An 18,377-nucleotide genomic window follows, 5' to 3' on the forward strand; every position below is an offset into this window, starting at 1 on the left:
CACTCTTTATTCAAAGCAGGACACCTCTTGTAATTATCTGCATGGGTTATGATGCCACATCGGTAGCAGCTGAACTTGGGCTCATTTCTGTTGGACTTGTGGAAAGTGATCTGTTTGGTTTTGATGCCAGCATAGCACACCATATTTACATGTTTATTGTGACCTCCATGATCCAAGGCATGGTTGTTAAGTTGCCTTGGAAGATTTAATGACCTCTTCCACGGGGGGATTCCCTAATATCCAAAGATGTTCTTTAATACACTTGTTGTTGGTATTAACCATCAACTAGTCTCTGATCATTACATCAGCTGTTTCTCAAAGCTGTGAGAAAATCATCACTCTTGTTTTCCTTTTGTTGACATGTGTACATACAGTTCCGTGGTCTTGTTGATACTAGGTTGGAAGCATTCATCAGCATAGTCTCTTCAAAAGCCATCATAATAATTTTGCCCCTCTGATGCATCAACTTTAGGAAGTGATGTAAAAATATCTTCCCCTTCTGATTCCAATAAATGTGAAAGATAGTTTTTATTAACTCTCCACAGGCATTTTAAAGTCTTCTTTCCTTTGTTTCCATTGTAATAGGGGTTCCCCTTTAATTCACAGATAATTTGGAGGTGGATCACACTGCATGTTAATAGAAAATGCAAAGATAACTATTATATTTGTGTAATAACTTCACTACCAGGCAATTGCCAAAGGTTTGCCAGCAGAACTACAATTCTGGAAAGTTGGAATGAAGAATTAATTTCCGTTAAAAGCATTGTAACAATAAGGCAGGAGTACTGAACAGTATGATGGTGATATGACTCAATTAAGTACCACTCAGATGCGTTCCAAACACATATGGAGATAAGATGCCCCACAAGTTGCTGCAATGCGCAATTGGCATTGTTCTCTGTACGAACACAAAATGCCCCCCAGGACCAAAACTAGACTTGTAACACCATGTAGACTTGAGGGTAATGTAAGCTCTAGTCACAGTAGGTGGGTGAACAGGCTAAGGTTTGGATTAGGTCTCAGCGTCTCCTGCCTTGCAGGGATAGCTCCCCCCTATTCAGGTTGTCCTAGTGTGGGCTTGGGTGTCAGTGGTAGGCACTGTAAAGGAAAAGAAAGCCACACCAGTGGGCACCTACAGAGAGCACTTAACTGTGCCTTCTCGCAGAACACAGCTTGTTCTGTTGCTGCTGTACCTCCTACTGACATGGCAACAGCCGTATCCTGATCCTCATCTCTTTTGTCAAATGCAATAAAAATGATGAAGCCAGTATGTGGTGAAACATGGGAGCTCTATTTGCGAAGCTCTAAATAATCGTGGTCATCTTAACTTCTGGTAAACTGTCATCTGGGAACGTTCATCTAAACGTTCCATGATAAACCACCATGACACACCGGAGCACAAATATAGAAAGCAACCAAACAAGAATAAGAAACAAGTAGTGTATATCTAAATCCTGAAAATATTTGCTAAGGACATTGTGATAAGGGTCTACCAAAAAGGACCTATAATAACTTTGTCATAAATTGGTATATTAACCAAATGAGTGGAAACGCTGAGAACTCTATTGTTAACCTGCATGTCTGTCCTGGAAAGTTGGATTCAGCCACATGCATAAATATGATCTACACACACTCCTTCTTAGAATGAACGTCTCACATTTCATTGGAGCAAGCCACTCTATTAACTTATCATGGCCTCACTCCAAAAGTGATATCTGACCTCTATTTCAATCTTTCATTCTCCTTTATTATCTATCCAGTCTCGATCATCAGACTTACTAGGCGTATACTAAATAATGTAGAAGTCTTGCACCTCTAACTAGCCACAAACAAAAGACAACAGATCAACAAACCTAGCCATGGAAAAGGTTAACTAAGGACGTCCATACAAGGCTTAGCTGGCCTTAAGTTGACTACTTAAAACTATTCTATGAAAAGTCTAAAAAGACAAAAACTACCTGTGTTTTCTTTTTTTGTATTTAGGCAAGCATCTAAAGAAGGTGTTTATACTTTGACCATTTTTAGTGCTTTGGCCACAAACACATTAACAGATCTGCATGTTGCCATGCTATATAGGAATCATGAAAATTTATGAAACCTTTGTTTTTACAGAAAAATAATTTTATTCTGGTTACCTTATTTTTCCACTCTTCATGGACCCATATGCACATTTCTCTGTTTCGGGAATTATTCAAATTCCTAAAGTTCCAACATGATTGACAGGAGTTGGAGGCTTTCTGGGCTGGTGTTGGTTGTCAGTTCCTTTGTTGGCATGCATTGAGAGGTCTGAAAAGGGTGGATAGGCTGCTAATGCACACAAGGCTGTTTAAAAAAAAAAAAAAAAAAGTGGATTTCCATTGGCAAATTCTGAAATGTAGGCCGATAAAATAGCCATGTGTGGAATGATCAGACTTTTCCTCACCTTTGCACGAATTGGTAACAGTAGTGTAAGAATCTATGGCTGAATGAGTCTATGAATATGTGACAGCAGTGAAATGCAAACATTTTATGCATGCCCCTGTATTTTGAGCTTTTGATTTAGTACCATAAAGTTCACATTTACCATACTTGCACTGTTGATCTAGGAACTAATTATTAGTTTTCTGAAAATGAATGATTAACATGTGGCAGTTGGTGCAGCAGAAGTATTTACACATCTGGAAGGATACAGATTTCCAGGTGTCAGGGACATCTTAAGGATTTGGGGACCCTGGGCGAAACCTATTTTCAGGCCCCTGTACCAGACAACTTTCGGTTTATGATTAATTTCAGCTAAAACACGCCCATTGAACATACCTTAAAAGTTAAGCAATAGTAAAATAAATAAAGAGAAATGATAGGTAATTGCTTCCCTTTCTAGAGTTGTCATTGGACTGCCGTGATCCACACATAGCACACAAATTGGCATGGAAATGAACAAGGACTGTATGAGGCTGTGGTATCCTTGCAAACATTCTATGACCATAAGGGGTATAGGTAGATTTACAGCTTGACTAGTGGGAGAGAGGTAACCATTTCCAAAGCTTGCCCAGTCTTTGTATGTGATACTATGTTTGTGGATCATCAGCCAGGTACAGCTATGATTAAAAAGCCTTATGTTTGTTTCCTCATAGGAGGATGTCACAGGTTGCTCTCTGAGCGGTTTAATGGAGACCACAAAAAGCCCAGAAGAAGCCCTTACGTTATCCTGTCTGAGTCTGTCAGGTAATCGAGTATAAATGTGTGTGCATTGAGCCCATTGGTTGGATTCACTTATTGTAAATACTAGTGGAGTGTTATAGCTTTGTCCTGTTGTGTTCAAAATGGGTATCTACTCCAAACAAAAGTCAAGAGGGCAGTGTGCATTCCATCTTTCCTTTTCATGACCCATATAGAATAGCTCAAAGAGCAATTATCACATGATAGACCATTTGTGGCACTAGATACCAGGCCAACTACAATAGTGATGTTACTAGAGAAGGAAGTGTACTGTCCTTGATTGTTATTAACGAGCAATTGATGAACTTGGGTTTTGAGAATAAAGGGTGCATACATAATTAGCACAAGGGATAAAAAATATATTATCCCTGTGTTAAAATCATAAGGTGGCATTTATATCCTTAAATAATGTTTTATCAGACGGCAGTGATGGGTTAACAAACTGCTCACAGAGGTTTAAGTGGGAGTTCAACTTTAGTGGTGGACACATATTTAAAGCAACGGTAAGAGTGCAGCTACAGAGTAATGGGGGCAATCCAGGGAACCATGATGAGATCCACTTTAATTCTGAGCAGATGCAATGATCAGGAACTAGATTGAGTTCAGCCATGGAACAAAACTCTCCGGGAGCAAGAATGAATGTTTTGTCTTAGAGTAATAAATAAAATCTTATTGTAGAGATCAGAATTCACACATAAAGTAATGGGTAAACCCCAACAGCAAAAGATTAGTATATCCATATTGTTATAGCCAAATTTAGGAGACAAAGGGCCTCATTAAAACCCTGGCGGTCAACGACCGCGAGGGTTGAAGTGGCGATCGTACCGCCAACAGGCTGGTGGTACAAATCGCCATATTTTGACTGTGGCGGTCACACCGCCGGGACTGGCAGTTTTCCTCCATGGTTGTCCCGGCGGGATTTTGACTCCCCTTCCCGCCAGCCTGTCCATGGCGGTAGACACCACCATGGAAAGGCTGGCGGTAAGGGGAGTCGCTGGGCCCCTGCACTGCCCATGCACTTGGCATGGGCAGTGCAGGGGCCCCCACGAACAGCCCTGTCGCGAATTTCACTGTCTGCCTGGCAGACAGTGAAAAGCGCGACGGGTGCTGCTGCACCCCCGCCACATTGCCGCCAGCTCCATTAGGAGCTGGCTCCGATGTTACGGCCGACATCCCCGCTGGGCCGGCGGGTGGAAACTCTGTTTCCGGCCGCCAGCCCAGCGAGGATGTCCAAATGCGGCCTGCGGGTTTCCGGCCGCATGGGTGGCCGACTGGCGGTTCAGCCATTGCGGTCGGCCTCGTCCGACCGCCAAGGTTGTAATGAGGGCCAAAGTCTAGAGTTTCGCCACAGAGAACATTGAAGAGCTCCAATCAGGGGCTGAGTGCTGCCATCAAATTACAGGGAAATGTAATACAGAAAGTACTAAGTTGACACATGGAGCACTAGGTAAATACAAGATGCAGAGGTCATCTGGTCATAGAAAATTGGCATGTAACAACAACATAACATTCAAAACTATGAGGCACATGTCAGATTTTGGCCCCAGCATATTAGTGACTTTGCTTGTTTAGATTGTTGCATCCAGGTACTCAGATCTGATGTGGAAACTGAAGCTTCCCCCCTGAATCAGACTTATACGTTTGTTTTGGATGCCTCAAAGATCTCCACACCTTCTCACAGCCTGTGTGACTCCGATAGCCTAGCAGCTGGCATTAGCATGGTATCGCTAGATGATGTGAAGGACTGTGGGCAACTCAACATGACTATTGAGAGCCATGCTGAAGGTTCTGTGGATACATTTGTCATACCTGGCATAGAACCCTCAACTGAATCAACAGAAGTCCCCAGTAGTGGCAGTACCTCTTCTTCCCAATGTCTGGACAGTTCCCTAACAAGTTCAAGCCTGTTAGAGAGCAGCTTGGAGGACAGCAGTACCTATTCACCCCGGGGCTGTTTTTATTATTTGTCTTCAGAGGACTCTGTTTCTAGCTCTGTTTTCGACAGCTACTCCAAGTCTGGCCTCAACTCTCACCCAAGCATCATATCCATCAGCTCAACTGACAGTGACCAGGAAGATTCCGCAAGAGACACTGATCGAGGTACGAATGAAGAAGCAACAGAGAAGTGTTGCACCTAAAACAAATTCACAGCCGGTGATATAGTGATGGGCAAAAGTGGGTTTATAGGTAATATTTGCAATGCATAGGGAGAATCGTTTCTCACACAGTCATGGGTCACATACAGAGCAACTAACAAGTCACAGGAAAAGTGTGAAGTGTTGAATGATGATTTCGATAGTTACCATCACTGTTTTTTTCTATACTGAATTGTGGTGAAGGTCGTCACTACACAAGTATTAGTTCACAGAATACACATAAAATGATGGGTGAAATTTATAGATTGGAAAACAGACTTTGGAATTGGGAAACTTCCTCTGGCACCAAATCTTTCAATATGCATGAAAAGTTACTTTCACAATTTATTTGATCTCTTCTGCATTCACTGGCCACTGAGTCACAATGTTGATATTTGACTTGTAGTTCTTGAGATCTGATTTCATGTATGCTAAATAGACATCAGGTGAACTTTGGCTCTCCTTTCAAGTTCATCTCTTTGCCATAGTGAGCAACAGTGAAAAGACAGTAAATTTTTGGTTTCATTTGCAAACCTGTCTTGAATTGCATGCTTGATTAACTTGCTTTGAGAGTTCCATGGTTACCTTCAAAAAGTAATGTGTTGGTTGGCCTCTGATATTTTAAACTTGTGAGTTGCTGATCATTTTTTCAGTGGCCTCCTGATCATTCTGCATGTTCTAGATTATTTTGAGTACTTATTCTTAGGGTATTATGACTGGCATCCTTTCCCACAAGACTGAAATGTAAACCTTGTATTCACACATTATCTTACATTTAATTCCATAATCCACTGTCACAGGTTTGTACTTTTTATTGATGTGACATTCCGTTATTTTTATGGCGAATGGGACAATGAAGAGGTGCATGTTACCCCATAATCCTGGGAGCCAAAGGTTGCAAATGTCTTGCTTGAAGCTTTGAGATAAGTATTTCAAGTTACAGATCTCATACACTGCAGACTGCTTCATATTGAGCCTTTTAGCTACCCTTTGTGATATTGTGGTAACTGACATCATCATATCATAACATCTTGTGAGGAGGAGAATCTGTCGTTCTAGCTGAATGTATGCTTAGCTCCATGCTGCAGAAGATGTGGAAGATACATGCAAAACACTATCTTATTGTTCTTTCTACACTAAGGGCAGCAGCTCTGGTCTTCTCATCTTTCTTAGAAGCTGCAAAAGTATTGTTCTCTCGTAGGGGATTTCCATGTATAGTCATAAGCACTGAATAGTTCAGCGCGCCTGCGGGGACCCCGGAGCACTGATGTGAAGTATATTTTTAAGTGCAAATACCAGCCCTTTGAAAAAAGGTCTGTCAAAAAAAACACTTAAGAATAACACTGTGCAGCCTATGTGAACAGCTACACAGGCCAAATTGTTAAAAAGAAAAACAGTTGTAATGTAAATTCACGTTTAAACATCTATTTATTCTAGAAATGTAATAACAAATACATTCTCATATTCTATTTACACCTCTCATGAGAATAAAACAATGCAGGGCAGTGTAGCCCATAGGCTGCCATTATACAGAATGTAAATAGAGCTGTGCCTTTAAGAAAGTAAAGTCTTCCTGTTTCCCATCATGCACAGCAAAAGGCAGTTGCCTCAGTTCTTTTTTCCGGCTCCTTTCTGACAGGACCCTGAAGCATTGAGCTCTACCTCACAAAGCCTTTTTGTGACAGAAATTCATTCAAAATCTTTTGAATTTCAATTTCACTCGACCTTTTTAATATTGAGTGATCATTTCCTACTCTTTTCTGTTAAATTCTGACAGAATTTTGAGGTTTTTCTAGTTTAGAAATGCCTTCACTTTTTGATAAATGCCCTTCTTGTGGCAGAAAAAAGGCTAAAACAGATCCACAGCGGGTCTGTATAATTTGCCTTCCATCCAGCCACAAACCGGAGTCGTGTGATATCTGTAAAACTTTCTCCAGAAGAACTCTTCGTGATAGGGAGAAAATCAGACTTCAGGCGAGAGAGGACAGGAGAAAAAGTGGTCATTCTACCACAGAGCGAGGAGAAGGTCAGTCTTCTACCAGGGCTCACCCTGTTTCCTCTATAACTCCTACCAGACCTGCTCAAAAACGGCACAAGTCTTCGACGCGAGACCGGGAACGGCGCCAACATGCTCGCCGTCGAGGAGTGGTTCACCGGCGAGGAAGAAGCATCGTTCGCCGTCGACAGCCATTTCGCTGTCGAGACGGCGTGGACGCTCGCCGTCAAGAGGATCTGGGTCGCCGTCGACACGGCGAGGACGATCCACGTCGAGGAGATCTGAGTCCGGCTCGCCGTCAACAGGGCGATCGGCGTCGAGGGAGAGTGCTCGCCGTAGGAGACGTTCCAAGTCACCACATCGACATCCAGGGTCGTCGTCGAGAGGTTCTCAACGGCGAGAGGAATCGACATCAAGAGGCACTCGCCGTCACCGCACTTCGACGTCGAGGAGTGTGTCGACGTCGAGGCGACAATCAAAGAGACCTAGAAGGGTTTATACCACGTCTGAATCCTTGGCCTCACTCATCCTGCTTCCAGTGTCTCCACAGCTCTCTCCTCAACAGTCGCCGTTGCCACAGACCCCAGTAACACCTACGGCTCCTCTTCCGGCTCCTCCTTCAGAGTCTGTTCTGAGGACTCCAACGCGATCCATAAGGCATTCTGGACATTCCTCTAGACGTTCATCTTCCTCTCGGCACCACCGTCATGAGTCACGGCAGAGATCTCAACATTCACATCATAGACATTCTTCTTCGTCTACACGGGACTACTCTCCAACCCTATCGGACTCACCGTCCCCGAGAGTGTCCCCCATAGATGATGTGAATACATTCCAGGAGGTCTTAGTGCGAGGGGTGACCAAACTGAATATCCCGTTGGCGGTACCTGCCCCATCGACATCAGTAATCTTCGAGACCTTGCATCAGAGGACATCTTCGAGACCTTTGCTTCCACTGGTTCCGGGTCTTATTGAACCGGCAATGGATATTTTTCTTACACCGGCCGCAACAAAGTCTGCTCCTTCCAGACTTATTAAGAAGTATCGTCCACCGGAACAAGATCCTCTATTCTTGAGGTCGGACCCAGTACCGGACTCGGTGGTTATAGTAGCGGCAAATAAATTGCACTCTACATCACCGTCTTCACCCTCACCTCCGGATAAAGAGAGCAGAAAAATCGATGCTGCAGGCCGAAAAGTATGCTCTACTGCAGCCATCACAATGAAAGCAGCCAGCGCCACTGCTTTATTAGGGAGATACGATCGGGCCCTCTGGGACTCTATAATGCAGTTTGCAGAGCATCTTCCTAAGGACAAAAGGGAAGATTTCCTGGAGGTCGTGGGTGGGGGAGCCATGGTTTCTAACCAGGTAATAAGTGCTGCGGCTGATTCTTCGGTACTATCCGCACATAACTATGCTCACGGAATAGCGCTAAGAAGACATGCATGGTTGCAATTAACATCTCTCAAACCAGAAGCACTGCAGAGAATACAGACTTTACCTTTCTCAGGCTCCACTTTGTTCGGCTCTCATGCCGATGACGAGATGGCCAGGATTAAGTCTGAGCTAGATACCCTAAAAGCAGTAGGCATGGAACGCCCGAAAGAACAACGAAAGGTATTCCATCCACATCAGCAAAGACTTTTCACCCACAGGTATCAGGCACCACACTGGATGTCTTCACGTCCCCCAGCAGCAGCAGCAGCATCAAAGGGGCTTCTCCACACAACGAAGGTCGACAAGGGGTCGTTCAACACCTCAAACTCAGACAACTCGACAGGCTCCCGCGTCTAAGCCCTGAATCTTCGCTTCCCTCTCCTCCGTTATCCACTCCGGTAGGGGGAAGTATCTCAAATCATCTGGACGAGTGGCTACACATCACATCAGACGCCTGGGTATTGAATATTGTGAGACATGGTTACGCTCTCAGATTCACCAGTCCTCCACCATCTGTTCCACCCAAACCAGCCAGCCACCACCTCGAAGCTCTTCAGTTAGAAGTCACTATTCTATTACAAAAAAGAGCCATAGAACCCGTCCCGATCAGCCAGCAAGGGAAAGGGATTTATTCAAGGTATTTCCTTGTGCCAAAAAAAGACAAGCAAGAGTTTCGTCCCATTCTAGATCTAAGAACAGCAAACAAGTGGATTCGCAAAGAGAAATTCAGGATGCTATCCTTGCACCAAATTTACCCACATCTTCGTCAGGGCGACTAGCTCTGTGCGATAGACCTTTGCGACGCTTACTTTCATATTCCGGTGTTCAAGAAACATCGAAAATTCCTAAGGTTCACCGTCGGAAAACGTCATTACCAATTTGCGGTTCTACCCTTCGGCCTCAAATCAGCGCAGAGAACTTTTTCCAAATGCATGGCGGTGGTAGCCGCCCACTTGAGGAAACATCGAATATTTGTCTACCCCTATCTAGACGATTGGCTCATAAAGGCCTCCAGTTATCTAGAGGCGCAACAACATTTCAAATGGGCTCTACAGCTGTTACAGAATCTCGGTCTTCAAGTCAATCTCCTGAAGTCCACAGCAACGCCTGTTCAGAGGTTGCATTACTTAGGGGCCATTATAGATACCAATCTAGGAAAGGTGTTTCCTTCGGAGGAACGACGATTATCGATTCTCCAAAAGTGCAAACAACTACAGGAAACTCCACAGACCACTGCAAGAGTAATAGCTTCTCTACTGGGCTCGATGGCGTCTTGTATCCATCTCGTTCCCAATGCTTGCCTCCATATGAGACCATTACAGGAAAACCTGGAGGATCAATGGTGTCAACTGATGGACGATTGGGAGAGCAAAGTCCTCCTTTCTCCCCACGCCCTACAGTCCCACAAGTGGTGGTGTTTACCCAACAATCTCTTGGTGGGGATTCCGTTCCAACAACAGCCTCCAGCTCAAACCATCGTAACAGATGCGTCACTGCTCAGATGGGGAGCGCACATGGAACATCTTCGAGTCCAAGGCAAGTGGTCACAGAGAGAGAGTCTCTATCATATCAACCTGCTGGAGCTTCGCACAGTCCACCTTGCGCTCAAAGCCTTCCTTCCCTCTCTGAGAGCGGAAACTCTCCTTCTCCAGACGGACAATGTGGCCACTACGTAAACAAACAAGGAGGCACCAGGTCCAGGATTTTATCCAGAGAGGCTCAGACAATCTGGCATTGGCTTCTAGCCAGGAACCTGTCGCTAGTGGCAACTCACCTGCCTGGCATCCAGAATGTTCAAGTGGATCCCCTCAGTCGCGTAATGGACGAGAACCACGAATGGGTGCTACACGACGACTTCGTTCCATTTTCGCACTATGGGGTACCCCCTCTATAGACCTATTCGCAACCCCAGAAAACAAAAAATGCCAAAACTTCGCCTCCAGATATTACCATCCAGGGACACTGGGGAATGCCCTGTGGATAAGCTGGTCAGGAGCATTTCTTTACGCCTTTCCACCGCTTCCCCTGATTCCGGCGGTCCTCCAGAAGTTATCCAATGCTCAGTCCAAAATGATCCTAATTGCTCCGGAATGGCCACGCCAATGGTGGTTTCCAGACCTTCTTCACCGGTCACTCAAACCACACATCAGGCTGCCTTATCGTCCGGACCTGCTCACGAAGTTCAGAGGGCAGATATCTCATCCCAACCTCTCATCGTTGAGTTTGGCAGCATGGCTCCTGAGCTAGTGCAATATGGACACTTGAACCTACCTCAGGACTGTATGGAAATCCTGAAAGAAGCAAAGCGCCCTTCCACACGATCGGCTTATGCAAGCAAGTGGAAGAGATTCTGTGTGTGGTGTTTAGACAACAACATTGACCCGGTATCCTGTGGAGAGGAATCTATCCTGCCATACTTGCTAAGTTTGGCAAAATCGGGCTTACAACTTTCATCAATAAAGGTACACTTGGCGCTGTAATGGCATACAGAAAGAGCCCTTCACAAACTTCCTTTTTTCGGATTCCAATTATTAAGGACTTCCTGGAAGGTTTAAAAAAAGGTCTTTCCTCCCATTAGAAAGCCATCTCCTCCATGGGAACTGAATGTTGTCCTATCGCGTCTGATGCTACCTCCATTCGAGCCAATACATAAGGTATCACTTCAACATCTCGCATGGAAAACTGCTTTTCTGATGGCAATCACTTCAGCCCGTAGGGTCAGCGAAATCCAGGCCCTTTGCGCTCAAGAGCCCTACACGGTTTTTCATTCTGCGAAAGTGGTAATGAGGACTCATCCAAAATTTTTACCAAAAGTCGTCTCCGACTTTCATGTGAACCAAACCATTTCATTACCAACTTTCTTTCAAAATCTACTCCTGCTGAGAGAACTCTGCACTCTCTGGATGTAAAGAGGGTTTTGAAATTTTACTTGGACAGGACAAAATGCTTACGTAAATCACAACAGCTTTGTTAACTATGGCCCAGTTAGAACAGGGTTGGGCACGTCTAAGCAATCTTTATCCAGGTGGATTGTTTCATCTATAATGTTATGTTATCAGTTAGCGAACAAATCCCTTGGTGGTAGGCCAAAAGCCCACTCTACTAGAGGGAAGGCAGCTACTGCAGCCTTGATGAGAAATGTCCCTTTGGCAGAAATATGCAAGGCTGCCACTTGGAAGTCGGTCCATACCTTTACTCAGCATTACTGCCTTGATACAGACGCTAGGGCAGATGCGCAGGTTGGACAGGCCTTGCTTAAGAATTTATTTGAATGACTCATGTTTTTTGTCAGTATTCTTCTGTCTACTCCACTGCGGTTATGGGGATGGGCTTGCTACTCTATTCAGTGCTTATGACTATACATGGAAATCCCCTACGAGAGAAGGAATGGTTTCTTACCTGTAACTCCAGTTCTCTCGTAGGGGTATTTCCATGATAGTCATAAGCAACCCTCCCTCCTCCCCGGTGGAGTTGACATAGAACAGGTTGCCATAAATATTATCGATGTTGGTACTCCAACAAATGTTTTGTTCCTTCATGTCAGGTTACAAGCCTTCAAAAAGAACTGAGGCAACTGCCTTTTGCTGTGCATGATGGGAAACAGGAAGACTTTACTTTCTTAAAGGCACAGCTCTATTTACATTCTGTATAATGGCAGCCTATGGGCTACACTGCCCTGCATTGTTTTATTCTCATGAGAGGTGTAAATAGAATATGAGAATGTATTTGTTATTACATTTCTAGAATAAATAGATGTTTAAACGTGAATTTACATTACAACTGTTTTTCTTTTTAACAATTTGGCCTGTGTAGCTGTTCACATAGGTTGCACAGTGTTATTCTTAAGTGTTTTTTTTGTCAGACCTTTTTTCAAAGGGCTGGTATTTGCACTTAAGAATATACTTCACATCAGTGCTCCAGGGTCCCGCAGGCGCGCAGAACTATTCAGTGCTTATGACTATCATGGAAATACCCCTACGAGAGAACTGGAGTTACAGGTAAGAAACCATTCCTTCCTTCCCATACTTTATCCGTGGAGTTTAATGAGCTCTTTTATCCTCATGCCCTTTTGTGACTTCTTAAGTCTTCTTTCTTGTGAGGCACAGTTTCTAGAAGACTAGCCACATCAGCTGCGGGCTGTGCCAATTCTGGGATCCTGAGCCTGAGAATCATCTTTGCCATTGAGATGGGCAGATGTTCTTCAGCAGAGGGATTCTGCTCCCGAGAAGACACTATTGTAATCCTCTTCCAAACGATACCCTTTTATCTGAATGCACAGGTATGACCACCATAGAGGCGAAGGCTCTGGATGTCTAGGTGAATCTTGACAGTGAGCAAAACTTGGATGTTGAATGCAAAGTCTTGGAAATTCTTGACATTGAGTATCTTGACATACTGTGTCTGGAAATAGAGTTGCTAATTTTTTTATTTTTTTTTTAAGGTGGCGCAAGGGAAGGTTGGGTATCTGGGTGTGATCTGGTGATCCCAGGGCAGTTCGTGATATCCGCAGAGAAATCCAATTGGTCATTGGTATGAAAAAGCTAATGTATTCCCTCACAAGATAACTTGTAAGGGACAATGGATGACAAAAATACCGTTATTAAACCAGAAGTGCAATTGCTTTGCCAGCACACTCCAAAAGAGAGACCAAGAGAATAGGCTAAGTCAAGTGATCTAGTAGACAAAATATCCAACATGAAACCCCGGGCTCTCTAATAAAACTGTCCCATGAGTAGTGACACATAGGCCCACATTAAGACATTGGTGGTATAAGCTGCCTGCCGCCATGGTGACGGCTGCCAACAGACCGTCACCGCGGCTTCCATCTGTCATCCAGATTATGACCACAGCCGGACTTCGGCCACAAGAAGGGCAGAAATCCAGCTGTGGCCATACTGGCAGATGGTGGTAAGGTGGCGCTGCTACCACCAGTAGCACCACACCATTAGACCGCCGCTAGCCGTATCATGACACATGATACGTCCTGGCGGTGTTCTGCTGGAGGTAGCAGTGCCACGTCCCGTTTCCTGATGGAAGACTGCCTGGATGCAGGTAAGTTGGGCTTCCGAGGGGGGTGTTGTGTGTGGGGGGGGGAGGGGTTGTGTGCATGAATGTGTGTGTGAATGCGTCTGTGTTTGTAGTGTTGATTGCGTGGGTGTATGCATGTGTGTAAAAATGGAAATGTGAGTGCATGTCAGTGTGAATGTGTGTACAGATGTGTGCGGGAATGAATGGATGTATGCATGAATGAATGTGTGTATGCCAGTGTAAGTGAGTGGTTCTATGTGTAGTGCGTGTCTGCGAGTGTGTGCGTGTATGGGGGTGAGGGATCTGAAGGGGGGAGCCTGGTTGGGGGGGATGTCTGGGGAGTGTTTGGGGAGGTGGGTGAGCCTCCTACCAGTGACGGGGAAGGAATTCACGGTCACTGGTAGGGCCTCCTGTCTTGGTTTTCGTGGCGTTGCTAACGCCAAGAAAACCATGGTGGTAGGCAGACTCAAAATGCCGCCAGCGTTACAATAGCGGCCGCCGCCGTGTTGGAGATTGTTATCTCCGGCCCAGCGGTTGCTACCGCCATGGCAGTAGGAATGGTAAATTGGCGGGTTGGCAATGTGATAATGTGGGGGTATGTACCGCCAGCCTGTTGGCGGTACTACAGCCACATTACCACCTACCGCCAGTGTCATAATGACCCCCATAATTCTGAAAGCTACTGCGAACTTGATTGAAGTGAACAGCGTAATGGTCCAGATCTTTCTTGTTGCTCAAGATCTCCTTATTACACCAATTCTTCTTCAGTGTGAGAGTTTCTCCTGTAGATGGCAGGACAATGATGTAGATTAAACCAAATCTTAGTGAGAGGTGCTGCAAAGCTTAAAATGCCCATCTCATTGACTTTCTAAAGACTGCAGTCCTCTATTGACCTTGAACCACTTCTCTTTTGTATGACCTGTGCTTACCTTAATTCTGGGAATGCTAGACTCCGCTATGGAGGTGTTCTCAGCTGCAGCCTTAACAAAGTCTGCTTTAGCTTGCTTTCAGAAACAATACAAGCTACCTGAACATGACCCATTCTTCCTGCGTACAAACTCGCCTCATGATTCAATACCATCTTCAATGGTACCCCCTGAAAAGGAGAGCAAATAAATTGATGCAGCTCGTTTGAATTTTTGCGGCATGTAAGCAGCTGCCATGAAATTGGCAGATGCTAAAACCATACTCTGGCAGTATGATAAGTTGTTGTGGAAGACTCTGAGGTGACACTAGGTAGGATTTTTCAGAGATACTACAAGATTGCATGATGGTCTCCAGTATAGTGATTAGTGTTGTGGTTGATCCAGTAGATTACGCCACCCATGACTAGGGTCAAATGCTTGCCCTTTATCACATTGCCAACAAAACTTTGCCCAGGAGGCCCTAAGTTCAATCATCAAGAGGTAAAGTAGCAACTGAGGTAGTAGTAATGGAAATGATCCTTAATGATATATGTGAGATGGCCATCTGCAAGTCCATATATCAGTGACAGTGCATTATTATCTCAACATAGATTCCAGAGTGGACACCCAAGCAGGGCCAGGGTTCTTACTGGTAATATTTCGGTTGTCTTTTGGTTTTGTGAATTTTTTTTCGTTTAAGGACCAGTTTTTAATTTATAAATTTGAATACACCTTCTGAACATAAAAATACCACTTGCTTCTCAAGTACCAAAAGCATAGCTCGAAGCTTTAGTTAGGTCAAGGATTTTTCTCCAGTATTGGGGTATCTTTCATAGATTCACTTGCTTGAATCATTCCCCTTCATCGAAGTGGGAGTCCCACGGTACATAGAAAGCAATAAACAGATAAATTCCCCCTTTTTTTTTTTTTTCTTTCATTGTAGTCAATGGCAAAAATACATTCACTTTTCTAGTTATCAGCCTCATTAGAAAAGGCCCAAAACTCAGCCAATCAGGCGAGACCACCCCTTTAGAATCCTCAGCACAGAGGCTCAGTCTCTCAGATTTTCTACTGCACGTCGTGTGTAAGGGAGTCTCGCTGAGCTCTGCTCAGTTTACTTTCTCTTCAGGAGATATTGTTCAGCTTTCACTCTTGGCTTGGCTGTAGTTCTTTTTCCATCATGTCTACAGCTAAAAAAGGTATGTTTAGACCTTGTGGTACCTGTGGAAAGTTAAGGCTTCATTGTGAAGACCCTCACAAAGACTGCATATACTGTCTCCATCCTGAACATAAGGTCAAGGATTGTAAGATCTGCAGGACATTTCCTAATAAGACTTTCAGAGATAGAGAAGTCAGACTCCTGCTTTGGCTTCAAAAGCGAAAATCCAGGGAAACTTTCTCTGAGAAGGAGGACAGCGATGCATCAGTGGCCTCAAGAAAGAGGAAAAGGTCTGTGGAGAACTTCTCTACCAAGAGCAGTAAGTCAGCTAAGAAGCTGCATGTGTTTAAGGACAGACCTGAGGAACACCCATCAACATCCAGGGAACATAGTGGTAAGGTTTGTTCTGAGCCATCTACTCCTGCTACCACTTCAAAAAAGCTCAAAAGATCTTCAAGTTCCCTACCACCGTCGACATCCAAGATTTCCACACCGTCGACGGCGCCGTTGACGACCGCATCGTCAACGGCAGGTCTTCCTTCATCGACGACAACAGCGACGGCCACATTTACAGCTCCGTCGTCGCCAATGATTATTACTTCATCTCCACTGTCAGCTACAACTATAACGTTGGTGAGCTTAAAATACGGTACCTCACCTGCTCACACCTTAAAGATTACAAAGAGACCGTCGGCTGGGAAAAAGGTGAGATCTCTATCGTCGACGCACTCATCAACGGGTAAGCTCCAGAGCTCTTCATCGACGGCGTGGCAATCTGATTTGCCGTCAAAAGCGACTACTCCGTCAACGACAGCTCCGTGGACGGCAGCTCCGTCGACACTGGCACCGTCTACGGCAACTCCGTCGACGCTCGCACCGCCGATGACGATAACGCTAACGACGGCTCCGTCGATGCCTACACCGAGAACACCATCGACGAACGTACCGTCGACGGCTCAATTTCCTGAATCTATATCCAAACAATATGGAGCATCTCCTTACTTACCTCAAAGGATTCTGCCGATAAAGAGTAAATCTACTCACCTGTTACCGTCTCATACATCGCCTAGTAAAGTCACACCAGTACCCCGCAGCATCTGTTTGCTGACGAGGAGGAGGAAGATGACATATATTCGGATGACGTTTTTTTCCCAGTGGCACGAAGCCCTTCAGAACTACGTATTAAATGTCAGGAGGAGGATGAAGAGGAGAGTGACCAGCTCTATTTAGGTCAACAGCCGCAGAGTCACGTACAACCTCAAGAGCAACAGGAGCAGACGATCCAGGTGCCTGTTTCTTTGATAGTCAATCTTCAGCAGACGATGCAGGACTATTACTCGAGATTTCCTCCACCTGGCTCCACTACTACGGTACAACCTCCACATACGCCGATATCTACTCCTGTTCGGCCATCCGATTCTACGGAACCTATCCCAGGTCCTTCATCTGGGCAGGATATTGATCCACCTTCGTCAGAGGACGAGCAGGAGGAAGGTGAAATTCAGGACACTGACTCGCTCATTCAAGAATGGGATGAATATCAGATCCAGACGCCATCTCCTTCTACACCACCACCGGTGGACTCTCCACCACAGGACATTGGTGGTTTTCACAGTGTGATGGAAAGAGCTGCAAAAAGATTTCAACTGCCAATAACATCAAAGCAGTCAGACTGTTTCCTATATGACTTCAAATAGGACACTAGGAAGTCAGTAAGAGAAATACCCATTGTTGGAAGAGGGGCTTAAAGTCATGCAGACCCCATCTTCTATACCAGCAGTACTACCAAGACTTGAAAAGAAATACAAAGCACCAGACAACTCTCCAGCATGTTTGGTTAGTCACCCTAAGCTGGATTCTGTCATATCACAGGCAGCTCAACGAAGGTCCAGAAATCCATCTTCATCTTTGACTGCCCCCCCGGATAAGGAGGGACGACAATTAGATTCGATTGGCAAAAAAAATTCAACTATGGCGGCCACTACAGTCAGAGCAGCGAATTCCCTGGCAATCCTGGGAAGATACGACCGTCAGATGTGGTCCGATATGTCGCAGTTTATGGAGCTACTGCCGGAAGATAGTAGAGCGGAAGCGCGCAAAATATTACAGGAGGGTGAGAAGATCTCAGCTGAGATTATAGACTGCGCCATAGATGTCTCGTCTATAGGTTTCTGCCAGTTACCTGGAGCAGCCATACTCGGGCGTCAGGGGTGTCTGAAAGCTACATCGTTTCGACCAGAGGTGTAATTAAAGATACTGGACATGCCCTATGATGGTGAGCTCTTGTTCGGTAAGCATGTAGATGATGCTTTGCAATCTATTAAGACAGACACCGAGACAGCCAGATCCCTGGGTACATTGCAATACAGAAGACAGTCCTTTCGGGGAGCGAGAGGAAGAGTGCTCTATTCTTATAGAGGCGGCTCGCACCAGTACCGCCAATACTCATCCTACCAGGGACAGTTTTGTTCCACCATTGGCCAGCAACAGCCGCATATTTATCGACAACCGTCATCCA

At 45.0% G+C, this 18,377-nt stretch overlaps 1 protein-coding gene across 6 annotated transcripts in view; it reads left to right on the forward strand.

Annotated features, from left to right (window-relative positions):
• Positions 1 to 18,377, forward strand: part of TDRKH (tudor and KH domain containing) — a 445,279-nt gene that overhangs the window by 370,365 nt on the left and 56,537 nt on the right. For 3 of the 6 annotated variants that reach the window (XM_069218300.1, XM_069218306.1, XM_069218301.1), the window contains exons 12-13: positions 3,114 to 3,204; positions 5,173 to 5,298. In XM_069218300.1, the coding sequence (XP_069074401.1) occupies positions 3,114 to 3,204; positions 5,173 to 5,298 (217 nt within the window). The remainder of the gene's footprint in view (positions 1 to 3,113; positions 3,205 to 5,172; positions 5,299 to 18,377) is intronic. The other 3 variants (XM_069218302.1, XM_069218305.1, XM_069218304.1) reach the window with 1 other exon arrangement.

Source organism: Pleurodeles waltl, chromosome 12 (genome assembly GCF_031143425.1).
Source record: "Pleurodeles waltl isolate 20211129_DDA chromosome 12, aPleWal1.hap1.20221129, whole genome shotgun sequence".
NCBI classification, from domain to species: Eukaryota; Metazoa; Chordata; class Amphibia; order Caudata; family Salamandridae; genus Pleurodeles; species Pleurodeles waltl.